This window comes from Dermacentor andersoni, chromosome 8 (genome assembly GCF_023375885.2).
Source record: "Dermacentor andersoni chromosome 8, qqDerAnde1_hic_scaffold, whole genome shotgun sequence".
NCBI classification, from domain to species: Eukaryota; Metazoa; Arthropoda; class Arachnida; order Ixodida; family Ixodidae; genus Dermacentor; species Dermacentor andersoni.
The window spans coordinates 131,956,364-131,978,118 of record NC_092821.1 but is presented as its reverse complement, the minus strand read 5'-3'; the positions used below and the strand labels follow the sequence as shown (position 1 = coordinate 131,978,118).

At 48.2% G+C, this 21,755-nt stretch overlaps 1 protein-coding gene across 5 annotated transcripts in view; it reads left to right on the top strand.

The window, feature by feature from the left end:
- IRSp53 (Insulin receptor substrate 53 kDa) overlaps positions 1–21,755 on the top strand; it is a 234,108-nt gene that overhangs the window by 193,442 nt on the left and 18,911 nt on the right. For 4 of the 5 annotated variants that reach the window (XM_050173609.3, XM_050173607.3, XM_050173611.3 and 1 more), the window contains exons 4-9: positions 2,803–2,864; positions 9,002–9,073; positions 9,647–9,781; positions 13,062–13,127; positions 19,047–19,133; positions 21,513–21,623. In XM_050173609.3, the coding sequence (XP_050029566.1) occupies positions 2,803–2,864; positions 9,002–9,073; positions 9,647–9,781; positions 13,062–13,127; positions 19,047–19,133; positions 21,513–21,623 (533 nt within the window). The remainder of the gene's footprint in view (positions 1–2,802; positions 2,865–9,001; positions 9,074–9,646; positions 9,782–13,061; positions 13,128–19,046; positions 19,134–21,512; positions 21,624–21,755) is intronic. The other variant, XM_050173608.3, reaches the window with a different exon arrangement.

Below are 21,755 nucleotides of genomic sequence, written 5' to 3'. Positions count from 1 at the left end.
TTGTTTTTTGTCCCGTTTATTCCGCAAGTTTATTGCAAGCAAGCTTCCCACGTCCGCTGGAGCTCGGATTCTTTTCCCCATGAGGACGCGAAAGCGGAACGCGAGTGAGGAGGGGGGGGGGGTGTATGGAACGGGGGGAAGGGCTTCGTTTTCATTGATTTCAATTAAGGCCGGTTAATTACCGGGCCCGATGCGGAAGAAGCCGAGGAGCGCTTGTTGTAACGCGCGCAAGTGGCCGAGAGCAGCGATTCAATATTTACGCTCGTATAAATATTGATTACGCTTTTCGCGTCGTCGTCGTCTTCGTCGTCTGCTTCGCCGTCGTCTGGACCAGCCGGGCCGGCAGCAGACGACTTGTAATTGAAATTCATTGGGCGCACACGATGTGACGCGCGCGCGGTCGCGCCCGCTCACCTTAACTGCATTAGCATGAGTTGTGTGTTTCTTTCGTTGCCGTTTTACGGACGATAAGCTCGATGAGCGATAGCGTTTTGTCTCGCTTGGACGACTTTCGCGATTTCATCCGATTAAAACGGCTTTTCTTTTTTTCTTTGCGGGCGCGGTAATTCGGCAGCTTTACGTGGGTTTAATGTCGCGATGGCTCAGCGGAAACACTGTGTTCTCTCGCTGAGCGCGAGGGAGAGGGTTCGATTCCCAGACGTGGTGACCGCCTACCGATGGATACTTATTGGGAAAATAAAAACGTTCGCATACCTTTAAAAAACTGGACCTTAAAGAACCACGGGTGCATGGGTTGTAAAATACTCTCGTGTACCGTGCACATTGTACACGTTAAGAAAACCCAGGTATAGTCCCACATTTGCGTCTGTCATAACCCGCTATATGCATTTTAGTGACGTCGAACCACAATTTATTTATTTTTAAGTTTTTGTTTTAAGCGTCAGCAACGTCCAAAATTATTGGAGCTCGCAATCTGATAACCAGGACACACGAGTCTCAACTTTTGGGCCAATCAATATATCTTTTTCTTTCTTTTTTTTCTCGAAACAGCAGGCGTGTCAACAGGTTCCTGTGCCAACTGCTGTACTTTTAGATACACACAAAACCAGCCGCGGTGGCTTAGCGGCTATGACGCTGCGCTGCTAAGCACCGAGGTCGCGGGACCAAATCCCGGCCGCGGCGGCGGCATTTCGGTGGGCACCAAATGCTGCAAAACGCCCGCATACCGTGCATCGCGCTCACGTTGAAGAATGGCCAGGTGCTCAAAATTAATTCGGAGTCCCCTCCGCCCACTACGGCGTGCCTCAGAACCATATCGTGGTTTTGGCTCGTAAAACCCCAGAATCAAACGTAAATACATATAAAACTCAGTTTAGCAGCAGAGAAGTCACGTCTCAAGTTTGCTGCTAGGACAACATCTTTCGTATCTTCCTCTTTTGGGGAGCGTTGCGCAAAGCGCGCTGTAAAGTTGTATGTTAACAGAATGAAAGCGCATGCGCAGCGGTCCGGCAGGCGCCGTGGCCCCTTACACCATAAAACAAGCTACAGGATTGAGCGACCGTCTGTGGTCCGGAGGGAGTGACTGTCAGTGGATACAGGGCAGAAAACCATATACCACGTCGGTGATATCCACAGTGGACTCTCTCTGCTTCTCTTAATCTTTCCCTCCCCCTTTTCCCCTTCCCCCAGTGTAGGGTAGCCAACCGGGCTCAGTCCTGGTTAACCTCCCGGGCTTTCATTTATCATTTTATCTCTTTCTCTCTACACTTCTAAAAGGGAACAAGAGTGTAAATTTGGCAATAACTCGCGCTGTTTCACCCTTTGGTGTAAACGAGCGAGATATAGACCGATTGACACCCTCATTAAACTTGTAAGGTTGTTGCTTATTTTACAGTGCAGTCCTCACAGCTTTTCCATATTAGGCTCAACCCCGCCCTTTCGTTGAGTTACGAGACCACTGGCACTGCGCGTTTCGCCTGTAGATTAAGGAAGCGAACGGAGGTCCAGGCATTTCCGCACAGCTAAACTGGTAAAGCGCCTCTCCCACCATGCAAAGTTTGTGGGCATGGCGACTTCCGTTGAGAACGTTGTCTTTTCTGTCGTTGTTCTTAACATTTATCGAGCTACGCTTACGTAAACGCTGCTAGAGAACGTTGTCGATGTCCTCACGCAGAGTAATTACACCTTGCCAAAACGCTGGCTCAAGCATGTTCCATCACTGCCGATCAATATTCTTTATTAGGGACATGAAGTTCATCGTGTGTTCTTTAATGCCGCATCTTGTTATTAAAGCTGCAGATCATTAAGGAACATATTTCAGTTTTTCGCGTGCCTTCCTTGGCTTCATTCTTTTTCTTAGACATCGTTCGCTTCGACTAATTGTGATTGCCGCCCGTCCCGCTAGCCCAGCGGCTATGGCATTGCTCTGCTAAGCTCAAGGTCACGGGTTCGATCCCAGTCGCGGCGGCCGCATTTCGCTTGGGGGCGAAATGCAAAACTGTTCGTGTACTCTGATTTAAGGCGCACGTTAGAGAACCTCAGGTGGTCAAAAGTGATTCAGAGTCCCCACCACGGCGCGCCTCATAATCATATTGCAGTTTCGGCAAGTAAAACCCCAGAATCTATTTTTTTACTTGTCATGGGCATCGTTCAAAATTCTGATTTTCGCCAATTATTTGCGTGTGTCCAATGTTACACGCAGTGCCTGAAGGGTTTAATCAAGAAAAAAATGAAGGACAATGCCTCCGTGTTTATCACGGTATGTTTTCTTGTTCTCTCTTGGTGTTCCTTTGTTCTCGAAGTGTCTCACGTGTTGCGTATCTTTTGTGCATCTCCTCGCAGGCACAGCTTTGATGCAGCTCGTGGACGTGCAAAAGGAGATTGAGAACCAGCAGATGAACGTGGTAAGCATACCGCACGCTTCTCCGTTGGTCTACGCGTAGATCAAAAGTGGCGGCGAGGAAGCAAGAGAGAGAGAGAGAGAGAGTCCGCGGACATTCCCCGCCGAACCCTCCTTCCTCGGCGCACTCTAGCGGTGCTTCTCAAGACTACTGGTTCACCGCCCCGGGACTCAGGGGTGCAATTTCTGCCGTCGTTGAGCAAATTGCGCGCGCGGGCAGTTGTATCTATACGAGTGATTATAGTTGTACGCAGTGCCGCGAAGCGTACACCGCGCTGTCTTCCTGCGCATAAGAAAGCGTATACGCAGCCCGCTGTTAAACTACTCGCCCGCGTAGCAACCCCTATCGCCTTTCCAAGAAATACAAGTTCGCGGAATCTAGTTCATCTCAGAACATAAAACACCACAAATGCGTTTATTCATTGCTTTTGTTTTTTTTAATTTCTGTCTCTATGTCGGAGCAGTCCTCCACTTAGGTATGGCTGGGATGTGAAACTAAATTGCAGGTTTGGGAGCGGGTGGACAGGCCGTGGTAACCCGATAACCCTAACCGACCGTGTTCTGATGCTGTCACGGTATCAACGGGGCAGGCTGGGCGCGCGCTTGGATGGTTAGGTCTTCAGAGATGCGAGAGACACGCAGGGCATTCGGCTGCAAAAAAAAAAAAAAATTGAGGACGCTTAAGCTTCGCCTTTAAGAGTGGAACGCGATAGCATTCAAAGATCCCCGAGGAGTTTCCCACGCTTTCCGGCAACTGCAGCTTGTGTAACCATAACGTTTACCGGGAAACGCTGGTGGCGAACGCTACGCACGCAGGCGAGCTTTCTGGTAGAAACGCGGCCCCTTGCGTGGGCCGCGGACGCGCGGAGGCGAGCGCCGTCTGGATGGTGTTGCAAGGAACCGGGAGCGCCGCTCCGTGAATGGTATAAACGCTGGAATAGGGGTTTGTGTTTTGAGTTTCCGCGTAACAGAATTATGTTTTCTCGTATATTCAAATTACAGTCCGACGCTATTATGTCTGTAGGTTGTGTGTAAGTGGTACTTTACGATTTTTGTGACGCATTTTACTTTGAGAAATCCAATCAGTTCAGTAAAGCCTCTGCACTACACGGAGCGCCTGCGTGGTTGAGTATGCGTGGCCCGGAATGAATTTCCGCTCACAGGACAGTCGACGCTGAACGCTGACGCTGGATTTTCTGCGGCGCGGGCCCCTTGACGCTGTCGCGTTAAAATGGCTTTGAAGCCAAGTGGAAGAAGCACTGTCTCTATCCGCGCAATCGAGTCCACAGCGGATCCAGTCAGCGCAGCGTGCGGCCATTCCGCTGCTGGAACGAACGTTGTGTGTGTACACAAACACTATATAGCGGTCACAGTGAGCGGCTGCGTGCATACCACATCGTGGCGCTTGCAGTCATCTGAAATTTACGCTAAACCAAAGCTATGACCACCAACAGTGGTGTGCAGCGTCGAAGTGCGACGCCTGCGACGTCGCTCGCTGTGTTCCGTGTTCGCCGTACAGACGGCAAAGTAGACGGCTAAGCGGACAGCGGCCATCTTAAGCTCCGTTCCAGTTTTCCCGAAGATGTCAAAGAAGACAGCTTCGAGACGACAGCGTCGAAGTGAGCAATGATGCAGGTCACTTTCTTGTGCGAACAAGGTGGCGGCTGAGCAGGACGCTTGGAAACTTGGCGGGAAGGTCGTCTGCGCACAGGAAAACGTAGTCACGCTTTCCTATGCGCTTGATGTAAGTCACGTCGTGTTTTTCATGGGTTCGCATACGCGAAGAGTTAAAATGCAGAGTTTGTACTTTCCTGAACTTCCACTCGTCACCGCGAGGTGGCGTCACGTCGGAGAGGCGTCGCGAAAATCCGGAAATCTTTTGTATGGTAAAAATCCGTGAAAATCCGTGATAATCGCGGGAAGAAATCCTGAGACGACTGAGCACGACCTAACGGAATGCGAAAGAATTCACCCAGCGAGACCAATATGCAAGGTAGACCTTTCAAAAAGTTCGGATTTAAAGGGGACGAAAGCGTCAACCGGTCAGCAGTCGAGATAAGCAAGATACGTTTAGAGCATTGGTGGAAAAAAAGCAGGGAAGAGATTGATACAATCGGATCATGTAGCGGTGCAAGGTAGAGAGAAGCTTTGAGGGAAAAAAACGAAATTAAGGATACGTACACAACAACGCTAGGATGAGAAACATGTATAGCATACCTAATTAAATCAAGCAGGCTGGGTGACTATTTGTCACCGCCCCTTTTCAAACAGGATGCCAAGAATATTATCATCATTATCGTCTTCCATGCGTCTTCCCGACGGTTCGAAGCGCCTTCCATATTTGGGCTCGAAGCTGTATTGGCAGTCTCCTTATAGCTGTTTATACAGTGTTGGGCACGAACCATTTTCCTGGCATCACTCAAGTTCCCCGACCACATCCAAGCGCAGTCGCATTCCAGTTATGGTGCACCGAGGCGCTTCTACCATGTTACCGGACCCGTCAGACAGGTTGGCGACCCCCCCCTCATCGAGCTATTCATCGACCCTCACCACGTCGAGCTATTGTCTGACCGCCCCCCCCCCCCCCCCCCCTGCTTGACTCTTCCGAAAGTGCAACGGGAGGCTGGCACGGTTCCAGGTAGTTGATCTAGGTCCCGAGCAAAGCTGTTTTGCGGCTTTGGAAGGTCGTTCGAAAACAACCCGTCTCCTCCAGCTGAGCGCTTCCAGGCGAGGAGGCAACGCCGGAGGCAAGTCAACCATCGGACAATGGAGCCCTTGGAGCGTCCCCATTGGCCGAATGTGAGGGCACTTGCACGGGCGCCTATCATTGGAGGATAATGATGACACCTGAGCTGGCTCGACGATTGGACGAAAATGACGTAACCCCGAGAGACCGAAGGGGTTAAAAGCGAGAGACAGGGAGAAGAGACATTCTTTCGTTCTTCTTGCCACGGGCCGCAGCGTCCGATTTGCTGCCGGCCGTCGATGACTTTATGACTGTTCATTACTTTGTGTTATTACTGTAAATAATGCAAATAAACCTTCAGTTCTCAAAATCCTTCTCAACGTCGGTCAACTCCCCCACTCAACGGCAAGATCTAATAACAGACTGTCTCCGATGCTGGCCAGAATTATAACGCACCCAGTTTCGGCGCTCCTTATCAAGCCTACGTTGCGAAGCGCCTAGAAGTAGCATGTCAGGATGCTGTTTCTTCTGCTGCGCAGCGGTTGCCTCGCTTGCTCGCCAACATCTCGCACACCCGTACACTGTTGAAGGACACCGCTTGAGGAGCTTCGGAGCAGCGCTAAACCTCGATGCTGCTTTCAGCGCTTCGTCCCTTACGGGGAAATGGACAAATTTTTATTGGAGGCGTGGTGGGTGCGTTAACCAGACTGCAGTCGCCCTCTTCGTGGTGCGCCTGCCGCTGGGGCCCATCTCCCGAACAGGCAGTGTCGACGGCTGGAGACGTGCAAGCTCAGCTACGTCTCCCTCTCTGCAGGCCGACGCTTCAATCAATATGAATGAGCTGCGGACGTCGGCGGGGGAGGAGGGGGTGACGCGAGGCTCGCCTCGTCTTAATTAGTCATATCCGGCGACTAATCTCTCCGCGCCTCATTATGCACGAGCAGGGGCTGGCAGTTTTTAGGCCAGGTGTAGGCTCGTGCATTCGTCGCACGAGCAAGGGATCCGCGAAATTCAGCCTGCCACAGCCTGCGGATAGGCGTACGCTGCAGCGGCCTCACGGAGGAGTGCCGTCTCATTAATACTGTACAGCAGTGGGGTAGTCAGAGCTCGCGTTAGCCCATCAGAGAAAAGAGCATGTGAAGTGTATAATATAAATTGCGCCTTCTGTCAGTTTTTACCGTCTGCTTTCGAGAAGCAGACGTCTGGCTTTTTGAAAGAAGAGCAATCGTTGTCTTCTTTCGAGAAATGGAAGACGCTGCGAGATCTTCAACGCAGCAATGCACTACTTCGAAGAGGGATCGATTTGTCTTGAAATGCCTCGACTAATTTTTTTAGGGTATGGATCTCCTCCATAATGAGGGCTTCGTACGGTAACGGACGGTGAGAGTTGATACTAAGTGTCAAAAGTCGGCAGCACACCTGCTGCTCCACAATGGGCTCATCTGCTATGATTTTGATCCTCTGCTTTCGTTAACATAAAACAGACGACGCTATAAAAGCAGATGATGCCTCAGTTAGTTTGAAATTACGATATTAAACTTATGTCGTTGAGAAAATGATTTTAGCAGAAAAGACGTTCAGCACAAGCGTGCGCCCTGCCCTGATCTAATGCCGTCCGTTACTGTGAATGCGTAAGCAGCCCCGGCTCGTTACCTCCTCAGCGCTGTACCGTTTTCGGAGAGGCAAATAGTGCTGTGTGTCGGGAGCTGTCCGCAAGGCAGGGTCGCATTAATCAAACTTAAGCTTTGCCTGACGTAAACGAGACAAACAAAATGGTGGCGGGAGCCGCTTCGTTGGAACGCAGGTGACGCCAAGTGTGTATAAGGTTGTTTTTCTTGGGTTTTGAATGATGGATGATGGCAGTGGCGCGCTCTAACGGCCTCGCTTGCCTTACGTAGCGCCACCTATGCTCTTCGCGTCGCCACCTAATGCCTCGTGGCTCTCCGAAAGCCCAATAACGCGTGCGGGGACGCTTTCGCGTCGTAGCGTGAGTGCGCCTGCATGCTTGGAAAGGTCGACTTATAGCAAGCAGGCGAGAAGTATGTTCATTCGCTGTTCTAGGGCTTGTGTAAGTCTTGTCTAAAGCACAGTGCGATTTCGGCTCGCCTGTGTCGTGCTGATGGTTATCACAGGTGAAACTGCACTATACTTATCAGGGATCGCTACGCTAGATATTGCAACTCGCCTAGGCCAGAACCATAAGATTAATAAGAGCGCTATTTATGCATATACTGTTGTTGGCCGCGGGAGATATACCCTTGTAGCAAATCACAGTTATGGACGAAACGCTGATTAAGGAATCGACAGCCAACTACATCAGTACCGGTATTTTATTTCTTTTTTTTTTTTGCGTTGAGGAAGCTTACCATTCGGAGTGTCCAATCTTGCAGGGGTAACGCGGAAAACACCGTGAACATTCGTCTTCATCACTTCGACGACACCATACCGCTAGTACGAAAAAGACACGTTGTCCGTGTCTTAATTTTTTGCGCCTAAAACCATTTCTAACTGTGATTGGCCCACTTCCCCTGTCTTAGCTTGCTGTGCCTGGTAGGAAATCGCGAGGGCGTGCAACGGAAGGTTAACAAAATTCCGCTAAATCTGGGGCCGAATTCACAAAGCTTTTCGTTCGTAAGTGCTGCTTTTCATTGGCTGATCGCCTTCGCTAATAATATGTCCTGCATCACTATTGGCTGGCACGAACGCTTTTAGCGTAAGAACGTTTTGTGGATACGGGCATGGGCGCTTCAATTGAGTCGGGCTGGGTCAACGTAAACTCCATGCAGTCGGGCTAGCTCAGCGCGACTCGACGTTCGGTCGACCCGACCGGCGAGGGTTTAAGTGAGCACGACGGGCAAATCTAACCCCAAATGGACTCGACCCGTCGGATAGCACATGCGAACGACCCGATTGTTGCCGCTACAGCGGCAACGCTAAATCAGCATCGTTGGCACGATTAACCGCGCACTACAAGTTCCGAGCGCCTCTGCAGACAAGGAGACGACGAATCTGGTGCAGTAAGGCGGGGCAACTAGAAATGGCCGTTTGCAATTTCCATCACGTGCTTTCCCATGATTCCTCTTTCTTCTTTTTTTTTAATTTACAATGGTAGGCTTTAACATTGTCTCGTGACGCCTCCTCTTGGCTTTCTTTCTTTTTTCATTCCTCCAGGCTTGCATCAGTGGCACACATTGGGGGATTTGCCAAGAATCGAACAGCACATATATAAAAGACAGACAGAGAAAATCTGTATGTTGAACCGCTGAAAGGAAATCGGGTCTCTGAGCCTGAGATTCAAACTGAAAGAGAAAAAGAATTGCAGGCTATAGAGTTATCAAACTGAAGTAAGCTACACCTTAAAAATGATTTTTTTTTAAAGGAAACAGTTAAAAGAATACTGTCGCTGCTCCGCACCTCAAGCGAATTCTTATTTTTTTCTTTATCTGACGTCACAGCTCAAGGCCTTCTACGTGGACGTGATCGTTCCGCTGGAATCCAACATCGAGAAGGACGCCAAGGTGGTTGCCGTGAGTATCCATGTTTGTCCGGTTGCTTCGTTAGGTCGAGAGGCGTCGTCGTTGTCTCTGTGTTACCTCTGTTTATCTATAGCTATCGCGTGATAAGAGACTAGTTGTGTAGTTCTATTTAGGTATTTAGGTATCCTACGAACACACGATTTGTCATGGTCGAAACGCATTGATGTCACCTGTAACAATGCCCTTAAAAGACTAGGTTATACTTACATCGTACGCTGCGTCTTGCTCCTCAAGAAACTAGACTCCTTACATATAAAACCCTAATTCACCCCATCGTCGAAACGGGAAATGCCGAAATGCTTGTGCGCTTAGATTTGAGTGCACGTTAACGAGCATCAGGTGGCAGAAATTATTCCGGACTCCCCCACTACGGCGTGCCTCAAAATCAGATCGTGGTTTCGGCAACTAAAGTCCAAGGATTGTAACGGTAAAATTCTCACAATTCGATTAGTACGGCTTCTTCGGTCGCGGCGTACAAATGTAAATGAATTAATTAGTCTGTCTGCCTGTCCGTCCGTCCGCTCGTTCGCTCACCCACCCATCTCTCTCTCCCCCGATTCGCAGAGCGAGCAGAAGCGGTTCATGCAGCAGCAGAAGACGCACCACGAGTCCTACCTCAAGATCGCCTCCATCGTCAAGAAGCAGCGCAAGAAGAGCCGGGCCGGAAACCGGGGCTCCAACGTCGACAAAGAGATAAAGGTGTGCCTCTGTGTCCGCGGCCACTTTCGAAGCACGCTCGTGCGCAATTTATACTCTGCCCTGCAGACGGGACGTCCTGCTTAGGCGCAGGGTCTGGCTGACGCATGTCTACGATCACGTGGCAACTGCTCATCCGCTTCTACTTGCATAGTCGCACCGCTCGAAGGCTAATGGCGCGAATCAGCAGTGGCAGGTAGGAAGAACGCTAGCTTTAGGACTGATGCTGCGTCATCATCATGATATGTTGCAACATCATACAACAGCACATGTCGAGAACGCTCTGCACATGTGCGCTCAGAGCTGACGACGCACTTTCTCTTGAGAGATAAAGACGTTCATCGCGATGGGAAAAGCTCAGATCTCGACCTGAATCAGATTTGGACACTTCTCCGCATCGGCGAACGAGAACTGATCAGAAAAAAAATAGTGGTGATGCGTGGCATCACCATCACCAGTTTTCTTTGCCAAAGAGAGAAGGGGCGATGCTGAAGTGACGAGAGTTAAGGTTTGAATGAATATATAAACAGCGAAGACTATTGAAAATCGCAAATCGAGACTAATTTCTTGCAGGGCCTTGTTCGCTGCCTTTAAAACAATCGCGCAGGGTCGGTCCAAACTCCCTGGGACAATCTTTTCGGACAATATTCTCGGAAAGTATTGAGTGGAGTGTTTAAATGTGATAGCGCATTCTATGATTTTCTTTTACTGGACTTTGGCCAATCCAATGCCTGATTTTTTGTAACTTCATACGAATTTAATCCACGATTTCTTATGTGCCCTGATTTTAGCCTAGCTATGTTAGCGGGCTTTGTGTTTACCTCAGTGCACATATGTGACTGGACTTTGTGTTGGTGTGTTTCTGAGTTGACTTTCAGTTATAGTGTGACATTAGTGTGCTTATGTTACCGGAATTTGCGTTGTTATGATTTTACTACTTTTGCTACGATTAGTTCTTTTTTTTAATCCCTATGTGAAAAGAAGTAGCCGGCGACATCTCCTAAATACCATATAATAATTTTTAAAACAACGGCTGATTGTCGAAACCTGAAAAAAACCTCCCACATACGGCGGCCGCATTCCGGTAGGGGCGGAGTGCAAAAAAAAAAAGGGGGGGGGGAGGAAGAGAACGCTATGCAGTTAAGTTTACGTGCATTTTTAAGAATCCCAGGTGAGCAAATTAATCCGGAGTCCCCTCATTACTGCGTGCCCCACAATCACGTCGCTCATAAAACTCAAGAACATAACTTTCTTTTTAACTTCTACAAACACTGTACATGTGCTTATCTTTAGGCTGTATACAGCGGTAAGATGCATTACGCGTGCTCTACAGGGTACTTATTTTCTTCTTCTTTCTTTAGCTCCCCCAAATGTTTAAATATTGCCTGTGGCTGATATCACAGTTCTAACTTTCGAACTAAATAACTCGATGGGCGGCCCCTACTTTCTTAAAGAAAACGCTTTTTCATGCACTGAAGCGCAAAAGTAACTGGGGCACCAATGTATTTCATCGGGCACCTTGAAAATTAAATTTCGAAACTGGTGCAACGCAAGGAATTCGTTCCCAGTGGATATGCCTTATGAACTCACTAGCTACGATATAAGTGCCATCAATAATTAATAGTTAGTTATCATGATCATATTAATTATTCAATTAAGCACTTTGATTTTTCGTAGAAGTAATGACCGCCGCCTAGAGCAGTTTAGATCATGGGTTAGAATTTCGCTGTCTGCCACAGACAGTTCTTTAAAATATGGTGCCACTAAAAAACAGGGGGGGGGGGGACACCCTATATTGCCTCAGGTATAGCAACGTTCTATCCGCCGCGGTGGCTTAGCGGCAATGGTGTTGCGCTGCTAAGCACGAGGTCGCGGGATGAAATCCCGGCCGCGGCGGCCTCATTTCGATGGGGGCGGAATGCAAAAACGCCTGTGTCCCGTACATTGGTGGCGTGTTAAATTCCCGGTCAATATTAATCCGGAGTCCCCCACTAAGGCGTGCCTTATAATCAAGCCGTGCTTCTGACACGGAAAACTCCAGAATTCAATTCAATTCAGTGACGCACTATTCACAGTCCTAACTGTATACACACCGCCGGCCGATAAGGTGTATGCATACAAGTATATGAACGCACGGCAAACCCGTCGGTAGTCGGTCCATGGCCGCATGCAAGTCTGTGGGCCACAGTTGAAGTTGATTAGATAAAAGCTTGGAAATCAGGGGCAGGGACTGGATAAGGGTTATGGAGTGGATTCCAAGAGAAGAGAAGCGTAGCAGGGGATGGCAGAAAGTTAGGTTGGCGGATGAAATTAAGAAGTTTGCAGGGACAGCATGGCCGCAATCAGCACATGACCGGGGTAGTTGGAGAAGTATGGGAGAGGCCTTTACCCTGGAGTGGGAGTAACCAGGCTGATGAGACAAAAGCTTGATTCACGCGACGACGCGGATTGCTCGTTTGAATTCGTGGACGAGCTTCCACCTGGCTGAGCAGCAACGAATCGCGTCGCAACGGGTAACAGCTCACCCTCGATGTTCCCTGTATGCGGCGTGACTTGCACAAACAGAAGTGACGTGGCACAAACAGACTCGGCCAAAACGGGAGTTGGGTCCAGAGATAAGGGTGGAGTAGTAACTGACAGTTTCGTATTCTTGCTGCGCATATGGCGCATATTTTTTATGTATTTCATTATTATTTTGCAACTAGCCGTGTAGGTCAGCTGACTATCGCGCTCATTATGCGCTACAGCGCGCGGCTGCTTGTCACGCACTTCCACGTTTTAGCTCATACTGAGCGCGATAGTAAATAATACTAATAATAGTAATAAATGCTTCATTTGTTGTAAAAGCACCAGATACAGAACGGGTCTGCCCAAGCCAATGAGGCTTGTCGGGCTGTACCCATGGCAGTCAGTTGCAGGGACGAAATTAACTACAGAAGTGACGAAAAAAAGAAAAAGGAACCGAAAAAAATAAGAAGGAACACAGCAGTCAAGAGTTCGACGGAATACCTTCTGGTCAGGTAAAAGCATTGCTAGAAAATGGAGCAGGTCGCTGACCAAAGTCAAAGTAAAAATAAAATTGCATTTCGAGATCCCGTACGGATGCTCTTTTCACAACCGTACAGATCTCTAAACACCACCTTATCTTTATTTTGACCTTGGTAAGGGACCTGCTTAAATGGTGTACAGTGTATGGAGAAGTGGCCCTCCTGGTTGCTTTTTCGCAAACCGAACATACCCGCCGTTTCTCAGTCACCTGGTTTTTCTTTTGCCTTCCAACCAGCAAATGCAGAGCTTGGAGGAAGAGAAAGGCAAGCTGGACGGCTTCTGCGAGAGCAGCTTGAAGCAGGTACGTCATTTTTTTTTTTCTTATCCACCAATCGTGCTTTGGAATGCTCCGAATGTGTTGTATAGCAGCGAGCCTTAATTACCCGATAGGCATCAACCATGCGTAACTCACTGGTGTTGGCGAAAGTCGAACAGTTTAACGATTTTAGCGCTGCCTGTGTACTGCCTAATAGATAAGAATATTTAGTGGCTAGCATCTGCTAAACTTTCTTTATTCGAGCCCGTCGGCTGCTTCTGATGTGCGAACTCGAGAGTTCGCGTTATCTTCACTCCAGTAATCGTTTAAGCTGTTCCAAGGCAGCATGCAAACTTTAGCACTTCTCCTCCTCATCATCCATCCCCATATATTCACTCCCCTTTTCCCCAGTGCAGAGTAGCAGACTAGAACGCACGAATTCAGGTCGACCTCTCTATCTGTGCTCTAAATACAGACACACACACACTCTCTCTCTCTTTCTCTCTTTCGTGTTTGAGTTTTATCGAACACTGAAAATTGCCATGAATATGTAAACCGAAAGCAAGTTTTCGCAGACTACTCAACACATAGTCTAATCCTTTTAAGCGTGCTCTTTCCCTTAACAAGCGCACAGCTGGCGACTTCGGCAACTTTTTAAAAACGATGTCAGGCTAACACCGCATGTAAAAAACACTGTAACCAACCGACCGACCATTTCTTATAACGATGTCGTTTGTGTTGATGTTAGGAACTGCCCGGCCTGAGGAGAAAACAGTCGAATAGCTGCAACGAGTTCTTTAATAAAACCTCAGTGTAAGTAAGCTACAGCTTACGTAACGAATAATTAGTGATAATATTTTATGATTAGTACTATTATGTGAATAGGGGTAGGTACCCTTTTAATTTTAATTTTTAGAAAACTGAGAATAACAACATGCAGATTACTGTTTTGCAGACCCATTTGAGTTTCCTTGGAAACCAAGCACTGCGGTTGGAGAAAATTACGCCTGCCTTTACAGAGCAGTCGCTGTATACCATGTGAGCTAATGAGAGGTTATAGTCAAAGGCAGTGCGAGGCCGGTTTAATCGATGACTCGAAACGCTGCAAGCTTGAAGCAAATTAATTATTCAATTAAGTTCCGGGGAAGTCGGCTAGGTGGAGCAAAGTTCCAGTTAGCGAAAGCTGCCATTCACCGTATTATATCGGATTGGCTCAGTGGCTGTGACGTCATGCTGCTGAGCACGAGGTCGCGGGTTCGATTATCGATCGGAGGAATCTGCGACCTTCTGACTAAGTGAGAATGGAAAAAAGAAAGAAACGCTCGTGATTAGGTGCACCAGATTAAGTGCGCGTTAAAGAAACCTGGGCAGTTGGAATTCATCGAAATTCCCCTCTCTGGCCCCTCCTTCATTGTGGCGCGCAGTTTGAGAACGTTAATCCCGTCATTTGCTACAGAGAGGACCCGACTAGTTTTTCGCGTGCTTCGGAATGGTATCCCACTCTTCATCGCTTCGCGAGAGTCAGGTGGATGGCGAATTCTTCCGTACTCGGAAACCTATTAGACCTCTCACATTTCCGAAAACCTTGCTTGAATAATGCGGCAGCGCGCGCGGTCTCATCTTCCTGGGCCAAAGACCACTTCTCAGTTTTCCGCGCATCTAAGAAACCGCACCTGAGGCGGAGTCACGGCTTCTTCGCCACACGTTCGAGCTTTCGCAATCCGGCGCTGTAGAGCACAGGGAGCTTGGGAGGAGGAGGAGGAGGAGCGGGAAGAGAGGGTAGGGCGTTTTCTCACGGTCTGGGCCTTCCATCAGCACACACGCAAAGAATTAATGGAGCGCGGAGTCGGCCCGAATCTTCACCTCTCGAGCGGAACCACCGACGGCCACTCGAAAGGACATTCTTCGAGGGGCTCTCTCTCTTTCTCACTCTCCATCACCCTCTCTAACTCACTCGCACTCTCACTCCATGGCAGATACGTCTGGACGGCAGTAGGCGCGCCCAGAAGTCACCCACCGTAAAATTGTCCCGGACCCGAGACAATCGCAGTATTCTCTCACCTCGCTCTGAATGCTGTCTGACGCGCTGAACTTTCCTTTTGTTTCTCTACACAGCCGCGAGCTCCCCCGATGAAGGCGCCAAGCGTCCATGAGCCGTGTCGTACGCAATCGTCCCGGCCTGGGCGTAGCCACACTAAAACCGTACAGCGATGTCGTAAGCCTGGCAGTGAAGGTAAAGCTACCGAAGGCGGAGCGCACGCGTGGCAGGCGCTCCTAACAATATAGTACCCACAGTCTCGTACGCGTTTGTTTAAGCTGGGGAGCTGGAAAAAATGAACACACACCACTGACTTCAATACTTACATTAGAAAGGCGTAGAATACATAACACACTGTTGAAGCTTAGCTTTATGCTTTCGCTTCGCACTTCCGCCTTTTTCTCAGATGCGAAAATGGTGAGTAGCAAGCCACACAAGCTCAGTACCTGCTTTTAGAAACCGAGGCCCCTAGACTAGCGCACCATTCTGGACACTGTCAAATTCCGCCATATGGTCGAATTCGCCATAGTCTTTGCTCTGACTGGCCCACTGGGCTGCCACGGCCTCTCTGATTGGCTCAAAGCGCCGCAACTGCATATTTCGAAATATGGCAGAATTTTGGCAATATACACAAATAGCAAACCTAGACCTTCGGGTTCCGGACACTGTAATAGGGAGTCTACACGCAAGCGATTTCCTCGAAGGTTACCTACACTGTTAAACACCGACATGTTGTCGAATTAGCCATTTTGCTTCTTCTGATTGGCTCACGGGCCTGCTACGGGCCCGTGAGCCAACATGACGAGATTCCATGGTGTCCAGAACAGCACGCCGAAACAGAAGTGCGTTCAAACTCTGCTGACCTACTTAGTCCACTAGAAGGTGCACAGTTTTACACGCCCCCTGTAAGTATATCGCTTCACTGCCACACAAGCTTGTCCGCAATTTTTAGGTTTAGGTTGTGTGTGCGCGTTAGGATAGTGAAAGCAATGTGGCACTCTAGTGTTCTTCCGCAACGCATGCGTGTTGGCGACTGCCATGTCTTCTGTTAAAGGCAGCAGGGTATAAGCAGATGACGAAAAGTACGAAATCCATAGCGTTCAATTGCATTTGCTGCATTTTTTCGCTCTCTTTTCGATGCAAAGAAACGTAATACGCAAGCGCTGTTGAGTATCGCCGGCACTATTTTCTGCTGCCCAAGAAGACGCTGCAACACGGGCTCTACACAGTTTTGTCGCCTGCACCTTCACCAGGACTATTTTATGCCGCGCAACATAATATTGCGATGAAGTGCGCCACACAGCTTGATGTTGCAGCACAGGCTGTCCGCAACCTTGTCGAATCTACCTAATCTCCTGTTACTGAATGTTCCATGTAAGTGTAGACAAAACATTTTGGAAGCTCCGGAACTACTTTTGCCGTGTTTTCGTGAGCAGCCTCGCTCATATATAAGAACATGCACGAAGTCGCGGCGAATGCATGAATGTATCCGCGACTATGTAAATCGTCAGCTCGCGAGTATAGCCTAACAGAGGAGTGATGACTCCAGCTAGCGCAGTCAAGTGCGATGTGCAAGCGCTGAATAAACACGTACGCACTACTTTTTCTCGAGCAAAGGCATGCACACGAGCGAGCGCTGTACTATTCCGCCGTTCTAATTTTCTATCGCGCATTAAGAAGGTGAGCTAAAGAATGCTGCACAATCTTCTCACTAATGTTTCGTACGATCAAATACACGCTGTGGAATGCGTGTCGAAATGAGTCGGGACTACTTCGTTGCGCAAGCGAGCACTCACATGCAATTGCGCCATAAACGCATCCGCACTACTTTCTGCCACGCTAGCAGAATGTACTTCGCAAGCGCAGCGCAAGCCGTACGGTGTCCTGCCTTTCGCACCAACGAGCCTGCAGCAGAAGCTGTTTCGAAATTCGTCGGTGCTACTTTCCCTCAAAACGAACTTACAAATCAAACGCCGTCCATTCAACTACTTTCACTTTACGCCACTTTTTGTTGCCGAAAGCGAAACGCAGTAACAATCCTTGTGCAAACTTGTCAGCAATGTACTTTCCTTCGCACCGAGGAACGTCGAGCGCTAGAGAAGTGGTGTGGAAAATCGCCGGCGTTACTTTTTGTGTCGCGGAGGAACACGTAACGCAACAGCTACTGAAACAACGTCAGCAGTACATTCTAATGCCATCTCTATACGGTCGCCAGCTCAGCGCGCTCGGGAGCCTCCTCCACGGAACTGCACGGATTTTGGCCGAGACCGCTCGTAAGCGTTATAAATTGGAGGCGGCGGTGTCCAGCGGTATAGAGATAAGCGGTCGCCAGGCGTGCGGCTCCTTCTATATAGGATGGGTCACGTGGTGTCCCGTCGCTTGTCTCCTAGACCGAAACGGCAGTTGTGAAAGTGTATCTCCCTCTCTCCCCACTGGGCACGACAGTTCGCGTAAAGTCCGCACTACCGCTCGCCCGCCCATTTCCTTCGCGACAATGTAGCCTGCCTACGCCGCATAGCTTTCGTAACCGATCGCTACTTACCTGCCCCCTTGCGGAAACGGTGCGGGCACTTTGGCCGGCATTTATCGCGGTTAAGTCGGACATCGATCGAGGCTTGCTTTACTTTCTTTGTCTTCTCGGAATGGAGTAAAATGTCTCGCAGGAATTGATCGCCCGCGAAAAGAAAAGAAAAAAGAATGCGAGATTTTTTCTTTTATTTAAAATCTGAGTACTTCTTAGACAATTGATCGCGGAGACGCTGCAACGCAGTTTCGCACGTTTGAGAGGACACTATCGTCAGTGACGAAGTGAGACCTCATGTGGCGAATATACACCGCTGTCCAGCTTCGGAGGGAATTTGTGTAGAGGCGCCAGCCAATTACGTTCGCTCATTTCCGTGACTTCGTGGCGCAAACGAACTCTCTGAATGTCGGCGTCTCTCGGGAACCGTATGCTTTGGAGCGCAGAGACACAGAGAGATGGTGCTGTGCAGTTTAGTGGGTGGATCTTGTAAGAAAGAAAGAATAAAAAGGAAGACAGAGAGACGGAGACAGCTACAAGCAACATAGTGAGCTCGAGGAAATTCTTCTGTACAAGAACGTAATTCAATTCGCAACGTCGTACTAATATTTTTGGCACGTTTGTCTAGGTGCCAAAATAAACGCGTACCAAAACTTCGCCCTTGATTTTCTTGGAGGCAACCTTTCTCCATAAAATGAGTACAAATGCAGTCTTGAAAAATTTCATCACCAGGCGAGTGTAGTAACGGATGTCCTAGGTGTCGCTTTATGTCACGTGAAACGTTCTCAAAAGTAACTTAGGTGAAAACGCGAGAAAAAAGGAAAGTCTAAGACATACAGGGGGCTGGTTATGGTACTCGTATTTTCAAGTCGTGCGATGGAACATCGAAGGTAGTGCGGGTATCAGACATATAGATTATCTGGGGATATATCCTTTTATTTTGTTTATTTCTTCTTTTTTATTATTATTAAGAAGCTTGCCGTTAGGCATACTACAATTTTTAAAATGCGAAACGGCGTCACGCATATAAGAACAACATTGCTTCGTGCGGTTTGTTTTACGCTACGTAGCTCTCCAGTTGCTTACATTCGCTGACTACACTCATATGCGCAGTAAAAAAAAAAAAAGAAAGAAAATGTGTGCTTCGTCCCCGTAGCTTTGGCTGCGCTGCCGCCGAAAGTTGACTCCGGGTGTAGTTCCCATGCCACCATGCGTGTTTACTTAGTAAGCCGATGTCTCCAGCAATGTTTAATGCCCATCAAAAGAACCAGCTTTGCTTTAATGATTTGCTATCGCTTTCGATGCTTCATCCTTCGAATAAAACCTTTTTTTTTTTCTTTTTTGCTGCTGTTCGCGTCTGCATATTTCTCACACAGCGATATTGTGCTTGTCTCTCAATTTCCAGGCCATCACACAGGAGCGGCGACGGTTTGGCTTCGTCCTAGAGCGACAGTGTTCCCTCGCCAAGCACTACATGGCCTACACAGCAAAGGCAAGGGCTCCTTCGTCTGTTTTTTTGTCTTTCTTTGAGAGATATATTCGGAATGTTTCAAGTGAAACGCGACAGCACTTATTTTGCTTGTGCCGGGGTTCGTCCTTCGCGATACCCTCTCGCAAGTTTTCTCGCATAGATACCGAAATCTCCAAGTTTAAACTCTCAAAAAAGAAAGTGCGCAGAAATACCACTGGCGACGGCTGTCACTGTAAGCGAGGAACCTAACACTTCTAGTAAGAGCTATTAGCTCTAATTAAAGAATGATACGCTCGAAGGCGCGTAGGTATATACTCCAGATGAGGATATTTAGGTGTGTCGCTCGTTGTTTCATTGCGCGCTTCTTCGAATCAGCGCGTAAAGACGACAGCAACACGAAAGGGGAAGGACACAGGACTCGCCCACCTTTCTACCAACTACAACTTAATCGCGTATTTCGAGTTGAGAAAGAAAGAGCGAGCCGTTAACCAGCACAAAACAGTAGCACAGGTGGATGTATCGCGTAAATAGATTTCTCACATGTGTGCTGTCTTCAGCGGCACAAGCGCCCCTGCATGGATGGCAGCGGCCATCTTGCTCTCGCGCTACCGCCGCAGGGAAGAGGACCCCTCAACTCGGTTTCGCGAGAACATGCACTTTTTTTTTCGTTTCTTTTTTTGCGTCGGTGCTGAAAGTCCGACCACAGCGGACCACCGATCACAACAGCAGGCGATACAACCAGAAAAAGTGTTTCGCTTAAAAAAAAAAAAAAAAAAAAACATGCAAGGGAAACTCGTCCCCTGAGGCTGCTGAGCGTGATGTAGGAACAATGAGTGTAGTCACAAAGATGCCACTATGGGGAGCTCGCTGCGTTCCTTGCTTTGGGAGCCTACATGCAAGCACCGTTTTAGGGTGGTGACAGCCTGCGAAAGGGTATTTGCCGCCGCCAGGCTAAATTGGCGGGTTAAACTTTCCGACAAATTATAAGATGTGGGAGACAAAATGGCGAAAGGCTGCGGCCGACAGACCACGTTTCCCGCAACCCTTGATGACGTGAAACTAATTAATGTCTTTTTTTTTCAATAAACTTTGGCTTCAGCAGCGAGTAACATATAGCGTGTCTGTGCGCAGCACACGGTACGTGTACGTTTTAATTAAACGGGCTAGTTAAGCACAGTCTTCATTACAGCACACTCCGAAAAACACCCTTTATATATTACGTACAAGTGGAAGGCAACGACAATGCTTAACGCAATTCAGATTCTTGGCGGCCACCGTGCCTTATAAATTGTTGCTGTATACGTGTCGCACGACATGCAATAGAAAAAAAAGAAGAAGTTTGAGGTGTTCAAAGGAAAAGGCGTTTCGTATATTAAACATGCATCCAGGTTTCGCGTTCCCATTGGTATAAAACTAAATAACAGAAATTTCATAGATCGCGTGGCAACATGGGTACATCAGAGCGTGACAAAAAAAAAAATATTGTCGTTCGCATGACGGCACAGCTCCCGTTAGGAAACTAGCATAGACAGTGGTGCGCCCTTTAGTTAAATATTGCGACAAACCCTAGGTCGTGCGGCGACGGTGATAACCGACTAAGGCTGTCGTGCGGCTGGCGGCACAGCCCGTATCAAGTATAGTGAAAGTCCTGGCATGGATAATGCTGACAAAATAAGGTATCAAATGCAAACCAAAGAACAGCCAATAACGCAGCCTGCATCGACGCCGCGAGTTTGCTTTGAAGCGTAATTATATACGGTAATGAAATAGAAGTTACTTCACGTGTACATACGGGATGATCATTTTTAAGTTTCCCGGACTTATATATTTTTTTAATCAGCTATGGAAGATAGCGTAATTCTTGCCCTTGATTATTCGAAGAGGCGGACAGTACTAGCACAAGAAATCGAAACACATATCCAACAAATAACAAACATTCATTAAGTAACTTATTGATTCATTACTTGGCAACACACGTTGCAATTTACGAATTTATTCTTTGAGTTTGCAAAACGCATCCACTTGAAAATAATCCCCAGGGGGACAGCAGTTTCGAGATGTTATTTCCTAAAGTGGGGGTGGGACGAAATACATGGGGTTCTAGTTACTTTGTAACTTCGTGTGTTTCAATGCTAAAAGAGTGAAACGTTAAAAAAGTAAGGGGAACAACAGCGCATTCTTACCGCGAGTTCGGGATAGGGTTGGCAGACAGGATTAACTCGTTTAAGTTAACAATTGTATTACAAAATGGTTTCTCTATAGAAACCACGCTAACCAAATATTTTTTTTTCTTTTTTTTATATAACTTCAAGGCAAGGAGTCGGCCTATATTCCGATCTATACGGTAAATGGCCGCACGACAACCGTCCGTAACGCCGCATGTGGATTTCTTTTTTGCAGGGACACGCTCTGCTGCAGCAGAACGTCGAGGGTTGGCTGGACATTGTCAGAACCAGGGAGACGCTACCGGAGTCCATCAGCAAGATCTTCAACACGGTGCCTGAACTTCGGGTACTGGGCCACGAGGAATTCCTGCCATTTCAGTCATCCTTCGCGTGCGGCCATCGAAGGGCCGATGAGTATTGAAGCAGGACGTAAAATAACGCTATTCGCCGATTACTTCCTAGGACGTATTTTATTTTT